This window comes from Haplochromis burtoni, unplaced genomic scaffold (genome assembly GCF_018398535.1).
Source record: "Haplochromis burtoni strain Fernald_Lab_line unplaced genomic scaffold, NCSU_Asbu1 Contig_177, whole genome shotgun sequence".
In the NCBI taxonomy this organism is placed as follows: domain Eukaryota; kingdom Metazoa; phylum Chordata; class Actinopteri; order Cichliformes; family Cichlidae; genus Haplochromis; species Haplochromis burtoni.
This window is the reverse complement of record NW_024582538.1, coordinates 165,029-189,292: the sequence shown is the minus strand read 5'-3', so window position 1 is coordinate 189,292 and position 24,264 is coordinate 165,029. Positions and strand designations below refer to the sequence as shown.

Below are 24,264 nucleotides of genomic sequence, written 5' to 3'. Positions count from 1 at the left end.
CACACACACACACACACACACACACACACACACACACACACACACACACACACACACAGAGCATCAGAATCAAACCTCATAAGCAGAGTTAAGTTCACTACAGGAAAGCCTGCAAGGTGAAAACAACCTTCTGGTGTTTGGATAGGGCCTCAGTCATTTCTAAAATGTGCTGACAGAGAGCCAGGTGTTGCTCACACTAGTACGAGCTGTAGATTCTTAGACCAGGGAGTCTCTGCTTGTCCCCCAAGCTGCTTTTACTGCTCCGTAGGCCGTGCAAAACCTAGACATCTTACGAACTCCATGTGCACTTAATGCACTTAATCAGCAAAATGAAAGCTTAAAGGCAGAGCAGAGGTTTGGCTGCATATTGAAATCTTTTCATTGGTAACAAAGTAGGAAAAAAAGGAAGGAGATTGATGGTCTTACCTTTTTGAACAGGCGAATTACATCCTCGCTGATCTGGGCCAGGCGGACAATAACATTGTTGGTGTAGATGTCACTGAGGGTGGCATGGTCACGGCTCTCACGCCTCGTCTGGTTCAGCAACAGATACCAGCAGTTTACGGATGACAGCAAGTGCTGATCTTTCCTGGGACAATAAGAGACATAGAGGACTGTTAAAGAGCTTTTCAGAACAGAATCAGGTCTCACACAGGTGGTAACTATAAACTAAAAAAAAAAGTTTTGCTTCAAATGTTCAGATTTATTTAGTAAAATTATAGTTTAGTCACACTAAGAACAGACACTTGTACCTAAAGCTATCCACAACTCAGAGCTAGCTATGGCTTATAATGAACTATTAAGTTCAATATAGACAACATGTTTATGGTTAGCTGGGGCCTCTCTGTGTATAGTTTGCATGTTGTTGTGCAACTAAAACTGATGGGAATTTCACCAGCCAGATACAACAAAGTTTGGCTAAAGATTAACACAAAATTATTGTTAGGATAAAAAAATAATAATAATAAAGATTTTACCTAACTGAATGTGTTAATCCCTCTCACTATCATGTCCTTTTTGCTTTCCAAGACACTCCAAGCAATGCTATAGCTAGCAAGGCACCAAGTGGTTAAATTTATAATGCTCGTGACCATAGTGATCGAGAGAGTCACAGGCCCTGATTGCTGCATAATCAGTTTAAACTGTCTTGGCCTCGGGTGCTTTTAAATCGCAAGACCAAGTCACATAGACACTGAACAACTGCACACACACACGCACAATCTCTTCAAACCCATACCCTTGTCTGGATTCAATCTGAGCATTAATCAATCAAGCAACCCTGAGGAAGAGACAAAGGGGGCGGGGCGGGGAGGGGGGTAAGAGCATAGAAGGGAGAGAACCAGAGCACAGCAGAGGATTGGGTTTCACTGTTGAGGGGAAGAAAAAGACGAGCAGCACCAACATCAAAGACATCCCCTTCAGAGAGCTTCCATAATGCTAATCGCATCTAATGAAGCTGATATCTTGCTACTCCAGAGTTCCTCCACCATTATTTCTTTACTTAACTCTGCCTCTAAACACACTTACAAGAGGCTGACAGGATACAAACAGCAGCACATCATCTTCATAACATCCTTGTGGAGCAGAAAATAGGATAGCATTTGAAGTAAACTTGATCTGTCCATTTACTGTGCACCCTGCCTCTTCATGTTAAACTGAACATAGTGTATCCATGCACGTTATCCAAAAGGTAGGTCAGTTCATTTAAAACCACAAAAACTGAGTAGTAAAGATCCGATATAAGCCAAGTGTTAATCAAACGTCACATTTCAGTCTTGATTGTGACAATTGAAAAGCAATAATACAATTATTCAGCAATTAACTAACTCTATTATAGTGATATGAACTCATTTGTAAGACTGTGTAAAGGACAAGTGGGACATAGCAAAACCCAACATTAGTAGGTCTAATAAAGACCATATTCTCTGTCATTCCTCTGGGATGACCTACTTTGACTGTCTCACCATCCCTCATTTTGTACCAGTTCTTCTTGACTGACCTATCTTCCCATAAGAGAAGCAGGTCCTTGGTGTATAATTGCTGTTTGTGGTTGAGAGGTTTAGGGAACAGGCACCTCTACTCACTGTTAATCCCTGAAAGTGGCCAGAGATGCTTCATCTCATCCCTAAGCACAACCAAGCTCCAATTTTAGTTCTTTTTATCCACCTCAGCTTTCCACCCAAGCCCCGAACACTTCCTACAGGCATAAATCCCAGGCCCGCCTATGATGATTTAAAGCGGTAGTGGACCTGTGGTCTATAAGTATGGTTACTTTTTCCTTTAATATCTGTTTAACTTGACTGGAGCACCAGATTCGTGCCACACTGAAATAAATAGAAATTTGCAGTTTACTCAACAGACTTTAAGCACACAGCTTATAAAAAAAAAAAAAAAAGCTGTTTTCTCGCTGTATAAACTCTGCAGAATATCGATAGACCCATGTTTTCTCACAGTTTGAACCAAAACTTTCAAGTTGGATTAATCACTTCGTAAGATCATAAAACCTGTTAATTTTCAGTACAATTCTTGTGTAATCTGGCAGATTACTCCCAATTTGCCTTTCTTAAGAATGGCTTCTGCAGGGCCTCAACATTATTGAAGCACCTTGTCAGAAAACAGAACAAAAAGCAGCCAACATCCAAAGAAGAGTTTTGATTGCTTTTCAAGAACCCTGGAGAACTATTCCTGAAGACTACTTAAAGAAATTACAAGAAAACTGTCTAAGAGAGATCAAAATATCTTAAAGAATAAAGCTGGTCGTACCAAATAGACTTTAAAGCTTGTCCCAATTCTTAAAACTCAGTTTTTTGCTTTATGTAACATCACTGCACCCAGTTCCAGTGTCCTTCATTCACTGAGTTTTTTAAAAAATGTAGAAGGATGTTTTTTGGTGTGTGAGTGCAGGGGAGGACTCTCAATTAAGGAATAAGAAGGCATGAAAATGGAAGGGCACAGATTTTTAATGTTGTGGCATAAAACCTTGGCAACAAGAAAAAGAAAGCGATAACGGACACAAGATCTCCTTGTTTTATCACTGGTGCCCTATTTTCACAGAAATTAGGAGCATAAGGTCAGTAATTAGGCCTGTGTGGGAGCAGAGCCTGTTAACTCTGTACTAAATGTAGCTCCTCCACTTTTTACAGTACTGAGACACAACCTTGTTCTGTACTGGTTCTACAGAGATATATCAGTCATAAAAGATATTCATTCCTCAATCTCTACGTTTTACCCACTTCTTGCCAATTTCCTGTAGAAGGATGAATATCAAGTGAGAACTTGCAGGTCAATTAATCTTGAAGGCTTCAAAAGGTTTGATTTTGAATGGCTTCATGTCCTCTGTATTTATACAAGGAATATCATTAACATGCAGAAGAAGGCAAATGATGAGCCCTGACAGTCTCTAGAGAAACAAAGAGGAAGAGGAGGAGGAGGACGAGTGCAGCTTTCTGGCATCCTGTTATATTTGTCTCATTCAGCAAAGCCCTGTCTGCCTGTCTGCATAGTTTTAGACTCTGCTCCCCGTGTAATGCAGGTACATACACTGAGCATGATCTGTGAACAATTCAAAGAGAATGAAGAAGAAGATGAGACACAGTGTCAGTGGAAGTGAATGGAGAAACAAAAAAAGAGAGCGTGTTTGGAGAGTATAGCAATAATCCTCTGATTCAAGGATAAAATGATGGCAGGCTGTCTCCTTAATATACATACTCTGAACAAGTGAGTATTGTATAGAAGAGTGGCCGTGCTTTAGTCACGGTTGCTCTGAATGCCACCATCTAATCACCAAGAGCCTCTGATGTGTCTGAGCCAGGATTTCCAGAAGGAAGTGTGTATTTATCAAACCAGGACTCAGCTTTATAAAGGCCTTTAATCCGCTCCACACTGCTTGCCTGCTGCTTATCAATGAAACAGCCAAGGAAAAGAAGAAAGTGCCAAACAGCTTCAAAAGACAAGGGACACGTGGGCACATGCAGCTTGCTTTGCCATTTAAATTTTCTTTTGCCCCCATTTTTCAGCACAGCTTAAATATGCTACATCGCTGATTTGCACACCATTTACTTTGGGGTTTTTTTTTCGAGGAGACACACTGCCAGCACTTGATAATGCACAGCTGTACAGACAGATGGGGCAGAGCAGGGCAGAGCAGGGCAGAGCATGGGGCAGTGCCTGCGAAGAGGACACGGGGCTTTGACAAGATCTGAAACGCAAACTGCAAAACAGCTACTCTATTGATCCGCACACCCTGATTTGCAAAAGCGTCACACCAACTGCTGTGCACTGACTACAAGAGATACAACTCAACCTTTTACTCTTTGAACCTCAGACCACCAGAGTAGCCATACTTATAAAAACCAATGGAACTAAAGTCATTGCTCTAGGCTGATGCTTGTCTGCCAAGCCTGCAAAGCACAATTAAAAAGGTTGTTGCATTCCTAAAATGAGACGAATCATAACTGAAGAGCATCATCATGTTTCGAGGCTTCTCAAAGAAAAGCTTGTTACGAGCACAGGCTGGATCAAAATGTGTAATGCTGAAACATGACAATATCCAGCTATACAGTTTCAAGTTGTGACATCTGAACCGTGACGTCCTTTGAATGAACAAAGGTCATTACTAAAAGGAAAGCCTGATATACACAAAGATCTCAATAAAGACATCAGACTTTTTTCCCCAGATTCCTCTCAAACCTAATGAGCATACACACAAACTTAGACGGCGCTATAACCCCAGCTTCATCTCCACAGCAAGGTTGTTATCCATATTAGTGCTGCATGATTTGCCAACCTATCTATATCACAGACATACAATATCAATCCATCCTAATTTGATGGGTTACTTTATAAAACCTGCTCATAATTTACTCGTAAACATCTGTCCCATAAATAAAATCAAGTCAGCTGTTGTCTCTAAGGATCCAATAAGCAGGGTTTTTCCTGGCTCGAAATAAAATAGGCGGTGACTCCGTACAGCACTAAGCATGATCACTTTGTACAGAAAAGGCATTAAAAGCGTTGCCCAATTTGACATCTATGCAGTTCTCTAGCATCTCGGAGTATTTTGTAAACAAAAATGCACATTGCACATGGTAAATAGAGTCCAAACACTTTAATAACAACACTGGAGGATGTGGGAGCACCCTGGTGTGAGAAAGAAAAGCACTTGCACCCTAACTGTAGCACAGAACACCTAAGTAACCTCTCAGTGTGTCTTTTCACTGAGGCAAATAGGGTAAAGCGCCAGAGCAAAATAATTCTCGGTTGGGTTGCTGCAGTGTAGCCTTAGCTGCAGTAGCTGTAAATCACAGTGGCATTCAGCTTGCTAATGAATCTGCACTGGAAGGGTTCAGCCAGCAGCTGTAGGCAAGGATCCAGGACATATGGAAGTCTGTCCTGGTCAGAATGACGCCATTTTACCGCTGTGTGGTGATGTCCACTAAGCTGCTTATGAAGCACCCCTTAGCAGTACAGCACAAGGTTTCCTGAGCATGGCTTCCTTTGCGATGAAAGATGGTCATCTAAGCGAGAGTGAAAACATTTTTTTTCCAAAAAAAAGTATAAGTGAAAGGCATAATGTACATTTCTGTGACTTTGATGTTGAATACTGCATGATTTGTGCCACCAAAGTGGGGTTTTTTTTCTCTTTTTTAAAGAAAAGCACAAGTGCTCTTCTTGCCCATTTGGTGTTTTAGTGGCTCCTCATTAACGTAACTACACTAAAGTAGTAGGAAAGGCTGACTGAAGGGTGTGTCACGGCTGATTACCAGGATTTGTGGTTGCCCGCCTGCAGACTGGGAGTTCAAGGAAGAAGGTGCGGTAATGTTATAAACCTTTTTGTGTCATTATCAAAAGCTTATGAACTCACTTTGGTTGATGAATGGGACAGTTTGAATTTACTGTGGCCTGATGTGTTTCTGTCTAACGCACACAAAAGTGTGTGTGGCCTGAGTGAACCTTACATCCTCCCCACCCACACTTCCTCCGTTAGTGGTTTGTGAGCGCATCAGTTCTTTCAGACAGAGTCCAGAGTATTCTCTAGCAGTTAGTCTAATAAGCTTTTAAAATGTCACGTCTGCTTAAATATCGTTTTACTCTAGACCTGTTTATGTCTGTGCAGGAGATCTCTGCCCAGACACTGCACTGAAACACCTGTCGGCTCACCACAAGCAGAAAGCATAAGTAGACTGGATATCTCAGGATTATTCTTCTAACACTTGTCCATCACTGCATGGATCAGCTGTGGAGTCAAGAGGTTAAGCCACTGTCTCGAACTAGCAGTGCTGGTTTTTGTGAGGCTGTCTTCAGAGTAACATACACCCATTCATACACTCATACAGCTCAATTATGCAGCCAAATCCTCATCTGCTTTAGAAACACTGTTCAATACTGCTAAAAAAAGAACGCACACACTACACGGCCTTGTGTACACAGAGTTACGCAAGTCTTCTGAAAATTAAAAACACTGGTTTTCTGGTTAAAAATTAAAAGTGGAAGTCAAGGCACAAACTTAATCATCTATCTGCAAATCTGAAGCGAGATTAATATATGTATTACTGTGTATTACATGTGACCCAATAGATTGACTTTTTTTTCAAACTTTCACACTTTCAGAGGGTTAAAAAACAGGAAATCATGTACTTTTTGCACAACTACATTTTGGCTACCAAGACCAGTTATACTATCAAGACTGCTGCTTACATTTTAATGCATCAGCAACAAACAATAAATAATACATCACTAGCATAACCCTAACAGTTTTCACTTTATATAATCTGTTTAAACTTTAACTAGTGATTCTGCTATTAATTATAGACTTTTGCACTTAGTATGTCAAATACTGGATGTTTACACAATTCTCTCAAACAAGGTTTTCACACAAAAACAAAAAAAAGTTTTTTTGTTAGGCATCATAATTAAAATCAGAGGTGGAGGGTTAGAATATATACTGCGTATGTTGGTGCAGATTTATGCGTCACATCTGCTGGGTTAGTGCTCCCACTACCAAACTGAACAAAGCAAGATTAATATAAATATATTATTAGTAACCCACTGAGCTGACTTGTCACCTTTTTGCACTCACACTTTCAGAGGATAAAAAAAGCAAAACAGGAAATAGTTTTAGTGCAACTACATTGCAGCTACCAAGACCAGTTATATTATTCAAATGCTGCTTACACAGTAATGCATCAATGACATGCAATAAATAATACATCAAAGCATAACCCTACCAGTATTAACTGTGTGAAATCAGTACTTTACCTACTGATTCTGTTATTAATAATAGCCTGCCTCACTTAATGTGTCAAATGCAGGATATTTACACACCTCTCTCGAAAAGGTTTTGACACCTGAACAAAATAATCAGTTTTATTTTTAAGAATCAGGCAAAACACTAATATTTCTTTATCAACTTTTGAGAATTAAACAGACCTTCTTATGGAAATATTGGAAATACATTTGTGTCGTTCCCATTTGCAAGAATCAGAAGCTAGAATTTGACTACATACTGCGTATGTTGGTGCAGATTTATGTCTGAGATCTGCTGCCAGATCACAGCTGGGTTAGTGCTCCCATTACCAAACTGAACTAAGCTTGCCTGCTCGCCTGAGGTGCTTGATTTTGGGAGCAGCAGAACTCAATTTCATGCCCTGCGTGAGTCATGCACCAATGTGTTGTGGTAATCTCTGGCCAGACGATTCCTTATTTCCTCACTGGCATCCATTTCAGTATTTTCAGAACTTCAAATCTAAATAGGTCAAAGCTGCATGAGGTCTGATTTTGATCTGATGACGTTTATCAATATTTGCCTTTTTTGCTTTTGTACTTGGCTACAGGATTTATAATGTTCCCTCCTGTGACCCGTCTTTAAAAAACACTGGCAGTCACCAGTGCCTCCACTCCTAGTAGATGCATCTATGGTATTGATTTGAAAATCCTAGGTGACTTTTAAAAAAGTTAACCTCTGATCTTGAAGTCATGGTCACTGGGATTCAAACTCATAGATGGTATGGTGATATCAATTTAAAACTCCTACATCGCCTTGTTCTCATATTATCACATTCACAAACTCTGGTGTCCGCCTGCCCACCCAGCCAATGGGGTAACAACAACACACAATCAGGGTAAAAATGTAATGGCTTTTAATTTATTGCTACTCAGCACATTTATGCACATTTAATTTACATTTTCGATAAAAAGTTAGAAAGCTAAGTTCTCAATTATAGAGGCAAAAGTGAACTGCATGTAGTATGTCCAACATTCAAGAGTTGAAACCTCTAATGAACTCAGCAGTCATTGTGAAGCTAGGATAATCTGACCTTTGAAGCTGTCATAAAGGCGAAGACTGTAATAAGAGACATTCCCTGACAGCACGTAAACAAATGGGAGCATTCTGTTATATAATGCTGCAATGTGATTAGCATCAAGGAAGGAAGTGTTTAGTGAGGAGAAAAAGTGACTTGACCTTCATATGATAAAGGAAATAAAGCAAGTAGGTCATGAAATTCCATTTAAATTCAAATCTAACAAGAAGCCAAAAACTTAGACAACATTAAGGAAAGAAAATATGATAGTGCACCTGCTTCCAATCAACAACACACAAAGACTCCAATGCACAGAAGAATATATATTAAACAGTACCAGCTATAAATGCTTCAACTCACTTAAACTGTTGGTGTTCTCTGGAGCTGCGGATCTTCGAGGAGAACCTCTCAGCCAGTTTCTCCAAGCTGCGGGAGTATTCCAGTTCAATCTCTGCTTTGCGACGGAAGAACTCCTGCAGATCCTGCAGGAGCTGGATACGTGATTCAGACTGTTGCTCCAGGCATTTAAACTGCTCCACCAGCTGGTTACGGATCTCTGTACAAGAAAACACCAAACAAAAAGGAGTTTGATTGACTTTTTACACACAAAATTAAGGCACAGTAATGTGAAAAATAAGATGTTCATATGACTCTAGGCAGTACTGTAAAAAACTAAGTGAACCATTACTGCTTCCATAGGAATTAATAGAGTAAGTAAACGATGCTGATTAACTGATTATCAGCAGGAGTAAACACCTCTATAAATAATACGTTTTGGCAGTTTGTTGGTCTGGAGCATTGAGGTGTGAGTTAACACAATCTTCCCCAGAGTGGGTGTGCCAAGAAATTCACCCTCAGACAGTGCAGTGCTCAAAGAAACTGAGGAAACTAAGCGCTATATCTCATACTCTACAGACCTCAGTTAGCATGCTAAATGTTAGCATGCTAACATTTCCTGACAATACCTTTGGAGGAAGATTAAACAAGTATGTCTTGTTTATAAGGGTTTCCAGGAGAAAGCCTCTTCTCTCTAAAAAGGACATGGTAGTATAGCTTTGGTTTACAAAGTTGCATCTGAACAAACTACAGGATTTCTGGAACAATCTCCTTTGGGCAGACCAGACTAAAGTGGAGGAGTTTGGCCATAATGTGCAGCTGGACATCTGGTGGAAACCAATCACAGCACATTCGCACAAACATCTCAAACCACCCCTTGAGCACGGTGGTGGAAGGGGGATAAGTTGGGTTTGTTTTGCAGCCACAGGACCTGGGCACCATACAAACACGTCAACCACAAACTCCTCTGTACACCAAAATATTCTCCATCTAAACATGAGGCCTGTCTGATAGCTACAGCTTGGCTAAAACTAGGTTATTTTCCAGAACATCAACCTCAAGAAGAGAGAAAGATTGCAAACCTCAATGGACAGAAGTAACACTCTAAAGGAGACTGGGTGAAAATTCCTCCATAACGATGTGAGAGACTGATAAAGTACATTCATTTGTTGATGCTAAATCGGTTCTACACCTTTAGTGAATAATGAATTGTACTAAGTTTTGACAGGACTCTTTGCAGTCTTTTTCTCCTTATTGTATATGTTGAATGACTGTTTTTAAAATTATCCATCTCCACTTTTACTATAGGAATGTAACAAAGTTAAAAGCTTCTGTGACAAACATACAAATTCCCAAAAACATAACACAACCCAGTTACAACTACACAGATAACAATGCACAATAAAACCTTGACTAACCTTCAAATTAAATGAAATCAACAAAATTGAGAAATAATAATTGAAAGCAGGAGAGCAGCGATAAAGAGAGTCAGCTGCGAGAGAGAAGCCAGTAAGTTGACCTGTGTTTATGACCTCTCATGTACATCTAAATAAAACTGATTTAATGAGAAATGCTTCACTCCCCCACTTGGACTAAGTAGCAACATTTCGCCTCAAGAGGAACACGATGTTAGCGGCCAGACTACAGACCCTTCATGGGAGCCACAAGCAAAACTCAATTCCCCTTTGTAGTGCTGTCATCAGCAACAATGACGCCTCAGCTCAGGAACAGAAAAATGCCTATTCTGTAGAATAAAATTATACTGTTAAGGAAGGAACGCAAGTAAACAGGATGAATCTCACTTGAAAAGAGGAAGAAAACACCACGAACCCATGTGAAACCTTTACTAGAAATCCCAGTTTTGTTGATGCGTCTATATTTTCAATTAACTTTATTTTTCCCTCAGTGTGATTCAAGAAGCGAGTATCAAAACATGATGAAATGACAGCTACCAGTACTGCTGCCACAGATTTTAAAGCTTTCAAGGTTTCTCTTGTGAATACTTCATCCTAACCTATAATGAATAAATAAAGCCAAGAGCCACGATGTGCTAACTTTTGGCAATTAAGATTTTCCACCAATCAAAAGGATCTTTTATTTTTTCTGCATGAAAATGTGCTAAAAAAAAGAAGAAGAAGAAGAAGAAGAAGTTCCTAATGCAAGGCATGTCATGTTGCAACATCTCTTATTTACAATATGAGTCACTGCAAGTTATAACCTTTAAAATGAAGGCAGGATGAATCGCACACGTACAGTATCAAAGCCGTGTCAGTGACACTCTGCAGGCAGACGAACTGCCAGCTGAATGGTGAAACCACAGCAGTGACACAGACTGTGTTTTCATGCTGCTGAGGGTGTAATTTGGACAGCAAAGCCCTCATCATGGATATATGTTGGCTCTGACTGCTGGGGAAACCGTAACACTGTGCACAGGGAGCCTTTGCTCTCCCTGTGATGTCGTGCCGCCTGGCTTCAGCCTCAAGCGGCATGCTTCACTCTGTGGTTAACCATTGTCCCAGCCCTCCCCTTTATCCAGGGGGCCTCCCTCTCTCTCTCTCAGCAGGGCTTAAAGCTCTGTTTTTAGTGGGAACTGAATCAGAGCTCAGGGATATGCAGTATTTTACTACTTCACTTCTGTCAGGAATGCTTTGCCAAACATTCAGTTATGTTTTTATATATATATTACTTTCAGAAGACAGAAACAATGCAGAAGAATTCAAGGCAAGAAAAAAAGAAGCCAGAGGAAAATGTGACAGCAATGTGCGTGAGTGACATGGAGGACTTTTAAAAACATTCTTTTACAGAAAGGGAACCACCAGCTGCAGCCTTGCTTTTGACAGATGAGATTGGAAAAATAGGTCACACCAGAAGTGTGCCCTGCCCTCTGAGAAACCATGAGCAATTGAAGAATTATTCCCTAAGTATTTCCAGCACACTGAGTATGGCTTGATTTGCTGTGGTTTCTTCAAAGAGAAGGACCCTTCTTTAGTTCGCTTCCGTCTGTGAGGTTGGCAAAATTCTGTGAATATGTGTGTGCAGTAAATTTAAAGATGCCTCCTTACAGTTTTAAAGACAACGCATTAATATTTTTGCTAGATAGATACATTTCTGTAATATCTGATATCCTTTGTCTTTCTACCATGTAATTGTTGAAAGACTATGGATTGCCCAGATGAAATACTCTGTGACTAGTATGGCACACAAACCCTAATGCTTTCAAGAACATTTATATACTCGAACTGTGATGGCCCTCCTGGCTTGGCTGAACCTGAGGGCTACACCATGAAGGAAGTTCAACACAACCAGACTGTGTCAGCGTTAGCTGGCTTGACAGAGTTCAAATGCTAGTTGGAGATAACAGGGATCAGATGGTGGTTCTCAGAAGTCTCTGTTAAGCCGGGCTTTCTGCTTCAGGCTCTGTGTGCTCACTCATCATGTGACTCTTCCAAACTAAATGACCCCTTCGAGTGTCACATCAGCTGAAATGTTATCAATGATGATAAAACAGTGAGAACATAAAAATATCTTTAAAGAACATTTAACCCATTCACTGCTTCACTGAGTGAATGGGTTAAATGCAGAGAGGAATTTCCCCACGAGGATCAATAAAGTTTACATTATTATTATTCTCATCATTATTAAAACTGCAGCACTGTTGCAAATAAGACAAGAGATAAATGCTGCAGAAAATCACTAATCTGGCGATCTATCCCGCAGACCTATAGTTTATTTGTAATGTGGCAGCTGCTAATTAGAACTGTGAAAAACTAAACTGGATAAATTTAAATATTAAAGGTTACTAGCCAAAAGGCAGATCAATGTGAAATGAATTTTATTGATTGAACAGATGTTCCTGGTGTGTGTTCTACCACTTCCAGCAGTGTGGAACAGACGTAGCAGCAGGTTAGAATTAAGAATAAAAACATTAACACATTTTTTTTGTTTTTTGGATTGCCAGCTGCATTTATGCAAATTTCAGTGATGATGGGATACACAGTTTGCACTGCTGTAACTTTAGAGCTGGGTTTCAGTTGTGATAAAACATGCTGTAAATAAAAGAATTAGAGAAACTGTGGCTCTTCTTGCAAAATAAACCTCTGAACATTAACCTGCTCCTTACCAGATTATTTGTATCATAAGTTACCATGGTGATTTAGCCAGGTAAGAGGAGAGAAACGTTTGTGACATGTTTAAGTCTGACTTTAAGTTCAACATAGATCACTAACCCATTAATCTCACTTCACAGTACACCCAGTTGCCCTGTGTTCTTCCCCATTTCTCCTTCTGTGTTGTCTTGCAAGTTCCCAGTAGGTGGAGTTAATCAGTTCAAATGGGAGTGCATGGCCGGTTTCTCTGGCACATTTAAGAGCTGGTTATTTCAGACTTTGCTCATCCCATCAGCCTCCACCATGCTATTTGTTTGGCTGGCTTCACCCTGGTTACTTTAGCTTTTGTCACGGTTCATGAGTTGGACCACAACGAAACTGTCAATAAATCAAATACTTCTACAGTTGTAAAACAATTCAACAGCCACTGACTGTTATTCAGTGGCTATGAATACTATACAGCTGGGGAGTAGCTGCAGTCTGGGACTTGTTTACCTGGATATATGAGCATGTACCAAGATCCATTCATACCATAGTTGGTGTGACAAAATACAAATCCATTTTAGGCGTCCAATTATACAGTTATTTGATAGCACAGTAACAATGTATAGGAGCTAGAGATGTAACATATTTGCTAGCGCAAAATGGCAAAATAGCACTAGCTAGCTTAGCTCCGTGCCATCCACAGATTCGGTCACACATCCGTGAATAGTGATAATATGACTAAAATAGCACACAAATTTCCAACTCCTTGAAACATTTTTAGTACAGTTAACTACACATCAAGTGAGGTTATTACAGATAATTTCATAAAAATGCTCCAAAAGGCACCAACACTACAAACAGTTGAGAGAGCCACTTCAATGATTCAAATGAGCTGAAGTGAAGTTAACAGATAGCTGGCTGTGTCAGCATCCACCTGTCATTAAAAATTCCTGCATGCATAAATTCACGTCTTTGCACATTTTTAGATGTTTGACATACATAAAAATTCACCCCCGTGAAAGTTGATTCTAAAAAAATGTTGAATTCTGCTTCGGAATTAGAGATTTAACACAGGACTAAGTTACCTTTTGTAGCAGCTTCTAGCAGTCATTTGAGCAATTGTTTTGTATTTCCTAAAGTTGCTACTTGCACATAGAAGCAACAGATACTTTATGTTCCTGACTTCATGATTTTAAGTTCAGGTCCTTCAGAATAGCACCTGCTCGACACTGAAACTTGTTATACACCGTTTAGGGAAGGGAACTGAAGCACAGTGAACACTCAACTCTTCACAGAACAGGAAATCTTCAAAAAACAATAGTAGGATGTTGGAGATCCCTGAACTTTGGCCCGTTACAGACAAAATCCTGTGCCGGCAGCTATGCAACAACACAGTAAGGGCATCTTTCTAGTAATCACTCTTAGCCGCACAGAAAAAATGAATCCCAAACTGACCGTCTATGAACAGAATTGTGGCATGTCTGTAAAAAGTTTGGTTCAAATAAAATGTGTATGAAATGATCTGCACCTTTCAAGCTTTTATGTCCACCGGCTTGTGCTATGGCTATATTACACAAATTTGATTTGTGACTATTTTGGGTGGCGTTTAAAGGTTCTGGTGACATAGTTCTGAGCATGACATGCATTTAAAGCCCAGATTTACATATATTTTTAATAACATCTGCATTAGAGACATCCTCTAGTTGACCCACTTGACTTCCTGTTGACTCCCTGCACACAGATTACAAAAAATCTTTTCAAAGACAGCAATATGACACTTTTAAAATCACCGGCTTAGCTCTATAAAGATTCCAGTTTCTGATTTGTAGTACTCAGAAGTAAAGTAATCAATAAGGAATAATGATTTTTTTTTTTCAATGATTCAATAATGGGCAAATCTTGTAACATAACCTGGTCACTGACTGTGGCCAGTTTATCCACATTGACTGCACATCAGTTCCAATGTGTTGTTCCAGCAGGCTTAGTTAGCCAAAACAACTGGCTGCTCTGTCAAAGATTTACATTTTTATCCACAAAGTCCCTCTGATCAGAAATCATGGTTTCTGATGCAACTTAAATATGTCTGTCACCAAAACACAACTCAGTGCAAAACAATGACAAAAATGTCCTAAACATATGCATGAGTGTAAAGCTGATCCACATTTAATGGACTTTGACATTTCTTTTAAGGCATCATTCCCTCTGTATGTTAAGCTGAGAACAAGACATCACCCTTTTCCACATAAAATGAATCAATCAATAAAACCTGCATCTCTTCCCAGAACCAGTACAGGACATCAGGGGTGATGCATTGGCAGAGCATTTTACTGCAAGTCTGCCGTTTGGGAGGGCCACGTGACGCCTTGACGCAATGAAGCGGAGATAAAATAGGAGTGCAGTGAATGAGAGGGATTTTCTGCAGAGCATCCTGAGGGCAGCAGGGAAGGCTGGGCTCCACAGGGCAGCCAAGTGACTGAGGAGAAGCAGGAAAGACTGGTCATTTCCCTAAAGAGTAACATAACAACTAAAACGTAATCCCACATATAAAAAGTTTGAAAGTGAACATGTTCTATTTGTCGTTAATTACAGGCGAGTACATGAGGCAGTGGTAAAATGTCTGAGGATGCAAGAACTATGAGTCTCCTAACGTAATTTGGATAAATTATAGATTTTAATGAGCCTCAGAAGCTATTAAACGCTTTGAAAATAATGTCCCTGGGTGTTCAGATCACCATGCAGTAAAACACACACAAAAATGAGACACACACACATAGACATCACACAAAGGCAACTCTGAGCCAAATTTCTCTAATCCCCAACTCAGCGCCGCAGTATCTGGGCTCTACACAGCAGAGACAAATTTGTGTGAAAAGAACAGACAAATGCAACCCTTATACAGACCTTATTTCACTCTATCTGTCCCACACACAGAGTCTCATAATACAAGTTCCAGTCGTTGAACTAATCCCCCTTTTTTCTGTTCTGTTTTAATCCTCTAATGATTAACAAAATTTTGGATTCACAAGGGCATGCTCCCAGTGTCAGCACAGGTTCTTCTCTGTATGTCTCTATCTCGTCTGATTCGTCTCCGGCACAGACAAGCTGCAACACATGTCCACAAAGATAAGACAACAGGAGCTGAGTCCTATCAATGGCTGAGGAACTGATGGTGTATCCTACAGCAAGATGTCACTTGTCAGTCATCCTTCGTGATTATCTGCTGGTTTATAGTATTTTCGACCGGATGTTTTGTCTAGTAAACTAAAAATCAATCCAGCTCTAAAGAAAAAAAATCTATCAAATTACCTCGTGTCGTGCTTTTTTTTCCCCACTACATTGCATTATTACAGTCAAATGCTCCGCTGTGGAAATCAACATTTTCTATGCAACAATTACTAGATATAATAACTTTGTATTTGAATGGGCAGAATGTCTTTTTTAACCCTTCTGAAACTGAAGAAAACACACGATAACAATAAAATAAAATAAAAAGACTATAGCTGTTGCTTTATAAAAAGAGCAAAGAAAACCATCCCTGGCTTCCTGATCGCTCTAAAGACTTCTGGAAATCATTAAAGACTTCAGGGAAACTGAAAGCTTGAGACACACGCCCTCTCAGAGTCGAGCTGTCTATCATCTGCTGTATCCATGATCCAGCTCTGCAGGACCAGGCTGAGAGGTGTCGCCATGGCAACATGGGCGTGTTCCATTCCCTGGGGAGACGCTTATTGGAGGAAAGGTGGGATCTGATGGGTGTGAATAGGTGGCAGCATTGAATGAAGAGACACGTGTGCACTGACAAGTGGAGAAAATCTGAAAATGAAGTTGATGAGGCAATTTCAAAGAGTATTTCTAAATACAGTTGAGACAATGGGCAACTTAACTGATTGGAATCTTCCAACATTACCGAGCTTTCGTTGGATGGTGTGGGCTTCTGAGGCAAACACATGAGTGTATTGCATTTCTTTACTGGCTGAAACTGAGAGTGGAAGACAAAAAAAAAAGGCAGAACTTGAGAGGAGATGTGTCATCTAGTTTGGCCTTTAACTAGACTCTCTGGTGAGCCACAACCAAATAAGTCCCTTATTTTTGTTTTTGCAAGTTTCAGGTCAAAGTTCTTGAGTTATTTTGGTGTTTCACTGTCAAGACATCAAACACGCTACAATCACAGAAAAACATCAAGCAATACCTGCATTTTTATTTTTTTGCTCTCTATTTGTCTAAAGTGACACAGCAAATAACAAAACCATCTTAAGACAGTTCCTGGAACAATCACACAATTTAATCACTTGATTTGAGTTCAGCACATGAATTTTCCTTGTGTTCATTATGTGTATGCATGTGAAGAAGAGCTGTCACACACTGATCAAAGCTGTAAAAGTTTCTGGTACTATCGGCGGTGAATCACCATAATTCAAATTGCAATCTGCAGCAATGTATGACTTTTTACCCTATAAATGATTATTTTCACTTTCTGTTGCGGTTTGGTTAGGTTTAGGCAACAAGAATAAGAATCAGAATCATCTGTATTTGGCCAAGTTTGCACACACATACAAGGAATTTGACTCTGGTTCACTTTGCGGTTCTAAATACCCATATATACACAAGGAGCACATAAATATGAGGAGAAGACAAGAAATAAGAAAAATATAAGTTACAGAGAGGCCTAAGGAACTGTACAAACTATAACAAACTACAACTGGGCATGGATGACAGATTAAAACACAGAAATAATATTATATTTGCTTTAAAAATAAATTTCCAAGGTTGTCTGGGGGGACTAGTCCCCTCTCAGAGGTCTCGAAACATTCATTTCATGAGAACTGAAACACATGAGTTTCATTGTCTTGCTGGCTATCATGAAAAAAAGATCAATATGTGCTCATGACCTACTAAGAAATAGGTTGAAATTAGTAAGGGTCTGCACATAAAACCAAGCTCTAAACTTAATGTCTGAGTTTGGGACTGGTGGTCAAACAAAACAAACTATTTAAAGATAGTTTAGTTTAATTATACTTTAGGTTACCAGGATAATTAGTACTGGAAAAATATAATACCAGTAGTTGCAGCCACAGTTTTGTGCTTCTATTAGCACGTGAAACTGTGCCACTTATGCTGCTACAATCTGTTAGCTGGAAATAGGTGCGCTGTTTAATTATCTCAAGTCTGCTGTGGGACATGTGCTTCACCAATATGGAATAAAGTTATCTAACAGGTCCCAAACCTGCAGTGGCAAGAACCGAACTAATTACTTCATTAGTGACTTTTTCAAACTTGTTATTTTTACACAAACTTGTTTCTGCCTGTTTCTAAGGTTACTGTCTCTTGGCAGGAAGTGCATGTTGAAATTTTTCTTGTAAAGACTACTGCTATCAGCAATAACTCACCTCTGGAACAGCAATGCGAGTTTACAAAGTGACCCAAACACACTCCGTCTCAGCATTCACACCTTTCTGACTGCCTGAGTTAGACAAATGGGAATTTTTCAAATAGAAAAATAAGAGCATTGAAATTCTGCACGCAATCGTCAAAGATCTCTAAGACATGTTTGTGTCTTTCTGAAAATAGAGGACAAACTGCAACTACAGTATGCTTTTATCTCCCAAAAGCAACAGTTGTGCATTGCTGGACTCGTAATACAGTGTTAACTGAGAAATACTTCTCAGAGCTGAATCAATTGAGAAATGAAATCATGCACTGACTGGCATCACATTAACAAGGAAATTAAACCTTTTTCATGTTTAAATGGACCTTTGTCTGGTTCATCAACACCATCGTGAACTGAAAAACTGTGGGACAGCAGTGAATGATAATCTTTGCTCAGGACATTAGGCATTTTATGAAAGGATGATTATGTCTTCCGTGAAACGGACAGAGCGAACTCTCAGCTAAACGAGTGGCAGCTGCATTCATCATACTGAGCTTATAGAGACGAGAGAAGAGTCAACAAAGAGGAAGCTCTATAGCAAAACTCTGGCGACAGCGAGCACGATAAAACTTCATTATGACATGATTATACTGTTCATTGAACGCAACACAAGTGGACAGTTTGTGCTGAATATTGTACTTCTTACTTATGGACACAAATAGAGTGAACAACCAAAACTATGCACTGATTCAAATTCACAGGGCTATATACAATTACTGACTTCAACAATCTGTCATTACAAACAGTACATTTATATATGTGGCAGCGTGGCTTTGTTCTTCCACAAGCACATGTGAAGTAGTAGGTGGATGTGGGTTGCAAAGCAGCTTGCAGGTGCACAGCAAAAGCAGCTTAAAGAGAGCGCCTTTAATGAGATAGCTCATTTAGCTAACATGGCCTGTCACTGAGATTAGCTGATTCTATAATTATGGCTAAGATTGGCTTAATGGCCTGCCATAAAAGGATGTTGGAAGATTAGTTTAAGGAGTAGTGCAGTGTTTTGGAAATCTGTGCAGTAATTAGCACCACGCTAACTTCTCTTAGCTAAACTGTCCTCCCAAAGAATATCTGATGTGTTAATTAATGAGTAGTGACACAAGTGTGTATATTTTGTTAGTTTTGAACAGAACCAAGCTGTTTCCAGTTTATGTGCTAATCTAAACTAGCTTTATACATAGAAATAGAGAAGAGGGTACTTTCAGGTGCTCCCTCATTTCCCAAAGGGTCACCACATCACAGAGCATGGACCTGCATGTTTGATTTGGCAGACTTCCTCACATAACCTGCCCATTAAGCCAGGCTTGTGACCCACACTAGGAGCTTGTGACCTCCCCGAAGCTGGGTTTGTGATCTCCTGTTGGTCTGGGGATCTTAACACTACACCAGCATACACAGAGTTGTACAAACCGTCTTATCTAACTCTAAACAAGAAAGCGAATGAGCTGTGTGTTTGACTATTCACTGCCACTCCATGCAAACAAACCAACCCTGAATGAAGTCCAAGATTTATTGGACCACACAACAAACAAGCTGTCCCACACAAATTTTATTCAGCCTTAATATCTAGTGGATGTTTTTTGCTCTGCAAATGCTCAGCAGGTTTGCCAAACAAGTGGGCAGCTGGAGGATCCTCAGCCAGTGACTCAGTGAGACCATTTCTTCATCTCCCTACATGTGTGTTTCCACCCTGCCACACTCATGCTACTCAGCAGGGTGCTGAGAGGTAACTAACCAAATCTAAGCATGATGACAATACACTCTGATCTTCAGACTGACAAAAACAATACACAAATGCAACAAATTCAGCTACAGCAACCAGAACAGTGATTTGTATCTCACTCAGCAGAGAGCTGTCTGTGGCCTGGGGCAATAACAAAAAGAGACACACCTAGTGTCTCACAGAATTCTCATCAGCGTTTAACCAAAGCAACACTTCGGGGTTCATTAGAAGGTGCTTGATAACACATGACATACTGAAGTCTTATTTCCACACAAGCAGTGAAAACTGTGTTTTGTAACAGCACATGTGTTAATCTGGAAGCTAATTGTTGACCTTAAACTGCCAATAATATATCATAACACCTCATAATTACACACATATAGGTGTGTGATTACCTTGCCGTATACTGCAATGCAGTGCTTGATCTGTAAATGAGGCACACAGGTTTGTGCTCTGCAAAAAACACAGAAAAATATTTCATAACACATTGTGTAACAAACGATGTAGCGAATGTTGGTCAAATTCTTTTCAGGTATTCATTAGGTTCTGCTTGGGAGTCTAAACTTGACTGTGTTCAGTCAGGTAGAATGAAACTAGCAGAGGCTAGCAACAAACGGCAAAGAGAAACTTGAAGTGAGAGGTGGTAAACCATGCTTCCTTTTCAGAATCACCTGAAATGTACCGCATGAACATGAGCTGTCATACCTTGTGTACATCTGTAGACCACTAAAGTTTTCCATGAGACCATGCTTGCATTAATTCCTCTGTTCATGACAAGGGAAACTAAACAACTAGAACCAAATGGTACCAGTTCCAATCTTTGGTAAGCTCCATCACATTCAAACTCTACTTCCTCTCAATAACACTTCACCATCTCAGCATTGGTGAGTGTGTCAGTGTCTAAATGCCCGTTCAGTGTGTGGATGTATTGTCAGTAATGAATCGGATGCTTGTGTAAGAGCAAGGCATTAGTTAGTTCTTGGAAGTGACTACCATCATACCATTAAAAGGTTAAATATGAAGCTTTCGATATAAGCTACCAGACTGAGAAATCAAATGAAACTAGAATTAAAGCATCACGTTTCTTTGCCTCCGCAAACCAGTCAGGTTTCAGTTTACATTCATGCCCGTCCAGACTAACACAGCATATAAGAGAAGACACTGAAAGAACCTCATTAAAGGCAGTAAGTGAATTCATGTTTGCTCGGTGAGGCTAAAGATGGCAGAATACAAAGTTGTAGCCCCATATTACTCAACGTGCAAGTGAATCTTTTTGATAATTAATTCTTTCTCAGGTTATGAACAAAAAGGTCAAACCACCAAACTACAAATCAGTTAATCCTCGAGTGCATGAGAATATTAACCAAATTTGAAGAAAGTCCTTTAAACCATTTCAGAGACATTGTGTTCAAAACTATTTGATGGATGGACGGGCCGACCAAAAAAAAACGAACAAAAAACAATACTGTCACCATTGCAGACATTCAGAGACTGTCCATGCATGAGTTTAAGCTGTTAAATACAAGAAGACAGCATTATTTAAATGCACAGTTTGACAAATAAAGGCAACACGGTAAAATGCACTGCATGACATCCAGTTAGTGATTTATTACAGAGCTGGATTTTGGGAGACACAGGACCTGCTACAAGTCAAAGCACACACAAAAAGAAAGAGGGAGAGAGAGAGGGAGAGAGAGAGAGAGAGAGTGTAAACACCAGACTAGTTAAATAAAAATGAGTCACGGTGAAAACAGTGCTCAGCTGTTGACTTTCAATTTTTGGCTTCAAAGCTATTTCATCACCACCAGCTAATTAACTCATGATTGTCATGACTGCAAAGCTTTTAAAACATACATGTATATAAAATAACGGTGGCTCAAAAGTATAGTTGTTCACATGTTTGCTTAACAAGCAAAAGATCCCAGTTTCATCTTGGAAGGAGACACAAACCCTTTGGGGGTTGCCTTGGGAAGGGCGTAAAAAAAAAAAAAGCTGCCAAATCAAAGGTGCAGAGCTATCCGCTGCAGCGACCCATTGTGAATAACGGAGCAGCCAAAAGTAGCCTTTATGTGTACATAATAACAGACGAGCATGGGTTTATCCCTAAAGCTGCCATTGTAAATGTCAAGACAGCTGCTGGTGATTTAGCCCACTTCACAAACTGCCTATAAAACTGGCAAACAGGAGGAAGAATAGCTGCAGTCCAGTAACCACACGGCAGTTAGTTACAAAAGTCCAAACTCCTCAGTAAATGCAGTGTATGAACCGTCTCTATTGACATGCTAATGCAAGATCTACCAGCTGAACAGCTTGAACAAAGTGAACCCCGTCTCACAGAGGTCCTTCAGAGGCCTCAGCTTTGGCAGCCGGCCTCAAGGGTTGTCAAGAATTCATTAATAGCAGGAGTTAAGATTTTAGCAAAGTAGTTTGTTGCACTCTAACAGATTAACTTTTGATACGACATGCCAGCTCCCTGCACCGGTCACATTTAAGCAACCCCAGTACTGAGCCACAGTGAACCTACTGATGGGGTTTCTTCTTTGTTTCTGAAGCCAAATGATCTTTTTGTCACCCATCTATAAGCCCTCATACATAATAAAGCAACCCCGCCATCGTGTTATTAACCCATCACTGACACTCTGATGATCTGGCCCCTTCTGCCATGTACACATTAGCCATTAAGCAATAACTCAGAGTAAGACAGGAGCGATTTTCAATCTGAATTTCATTACCGTGCGCTCACTGCCAGGTTCAGCTCATAACATTACCATTGTTGTGAGGCGGTGTATGTCAAGAGCAGAGCCCTCTCTGTCTGCAGGCTATGATACACACCAGCTGTGAATGAGAAACAAGCAGCATTCATCATAAATTAACATCCTTCCTTCTCACGCAGCTGAAAGGCCCCGTCTAATTCAAAGAGGCAGCAGACAGGGCCTGGATCTAAGAAACAGCAGCAATTCTGTCACAGTACTAAACTGACGCCTGAATTATCAGAAAATGTCTTGGGTAAAGAGGAAAGCAAGAGAATCAGATAAGTGCTCAGTTGTGTACAAGCAGTTTTTTTCAATGATCAGCCAAGGCCATAAGACAAAAGAATAAAAAACATAATAACAGTAAAAAAGAGTTAGAAAATGGTTGAAAGTAACAAAACAAATAAATGAATCCGCTGATCCACTTTCAACACCATGTGACAAGTGTAGATTCTCACACTTAGCATCCAGTGGTCCAGACAGGTACACGACTGAAAGGGTGATCATCAGACATTTAGCACCAGTGGAACCACAGAGAGTGAGAGTGCCAGCAGTGAGCCTACGGCCTTGAAACTGAACCCCAGAGTCAATCATGGTCAGCACCCTATGCTTGTGTGTTCAATTGATGTCTTCATTCCTCAGCTATTTGCCCTGGTTATCCTCTGATTTTTTTCTTTTAAATTATTAAATCAGGATTAAATGGTACAGAACCACTCCAAAACCAGCAGAGTCCATCTGAGCCTAGGTGTCACACAGTGAGAGAAACACTGCACTGCAAATGCTAATATGCTCGTGTTATAGTTAAAGAGTGCCGGATGAGTTTTAGATAAAGGCTGGCATGCAATCAAAGAGCGTGTGTTACCCATGTTGTCAGGTGAAAGCAGTGAGTCAAACCACAGGCACCATCAAGGAATCAAAGGCAAAGCATGGGGAGGGTGAGCAGGTACTTATGTGCATTCAGTCTAAGCTACCATGTCATCATATGAGATTAGCCTATAACACACCAAATATGGATTTATAATATATAACCTACTATTCCTAAATATTAGTCTATCATCCAACCACAAACCACAACAAGCCAAACACAGGCTTCCCCCTTAAGAATCAGAAAGAATGAGGTGCAGTAATAAAAGCAGTCCAACCTCCATCCTTTGCACAGGGATCATTTTACCCAGCAACAACAAAGCGTGCAGAACCTGGACCCTAACCACATTATGACAAATTAACATTCAGCTTACAGACATCCCACTGGCTGATGGTGAATTAATGACAGAAGCCTTTGCACACGGGAGAGAAGACTATAGTCTGCTGCTCTTGTCATTTACTTGACTGTCACGGTTTGCTTGTTATCTTGAGGGAGAAGTCAATCTGTGCTATAAGGTTTGCAATATAAAGGATATTGCTTTGGATTTTTTCTATTTTAAAAATACAAATAAAGGAGGAAAGGGGTGCAGGGCTCGAGCCAATTAAAACGGGCTCGTGGAGAGAACAGACAATCCGCACAGAGCGGACACAGGCATCAGATTCACACCGCACCTTTCACTTGGGTCTCATATTCCGCTATGATCTCCTTGTCCTTTCTGAATCTCGTGGATGACATGGTTCCTCGGGTTATGGGGTTGAGCCCCTGTTCGTCGAC

The 24,264-nt window shown here is 40.1% G+C and overlaps 1 protein-coding gene across 3 annotated transcripts in view; it reads right to left on the bottom strand.

Annotated features, from left to right (window-relative positions):
• Positions 1 to 24,264, bottom strand: part of srgap3 (SLIT-ROBO Rho GTPase activating protein 3) — a 55,923-nt gene extending 31,659 nt beyond the window's left edge. For all 3 annotated transcript variants that reach the window (XM_005941089.3, XM_005941090.3, XM_042225630.1), the window contains exons 1-3: positions 24,162 to 24,264; positions 8,661 to 8,856; positions 427 to 589 (exon numbers count right to left, since the gene is read on the bottom strand). In XM_005941089.3, coding sequence (XP_005941151.1) covers positions 427 to 589; positions 8,661 to 8,856; positions 24,162 to 24,225 — 423 coding nt within the window. In that variant the 5' untranslated portion in view covers positions 24,226 to 24,264. The remainder of the gene's footprint in view (positions 1 to 426; positions 590 to 8,660; positions 8,857 to 24,161) is intronic.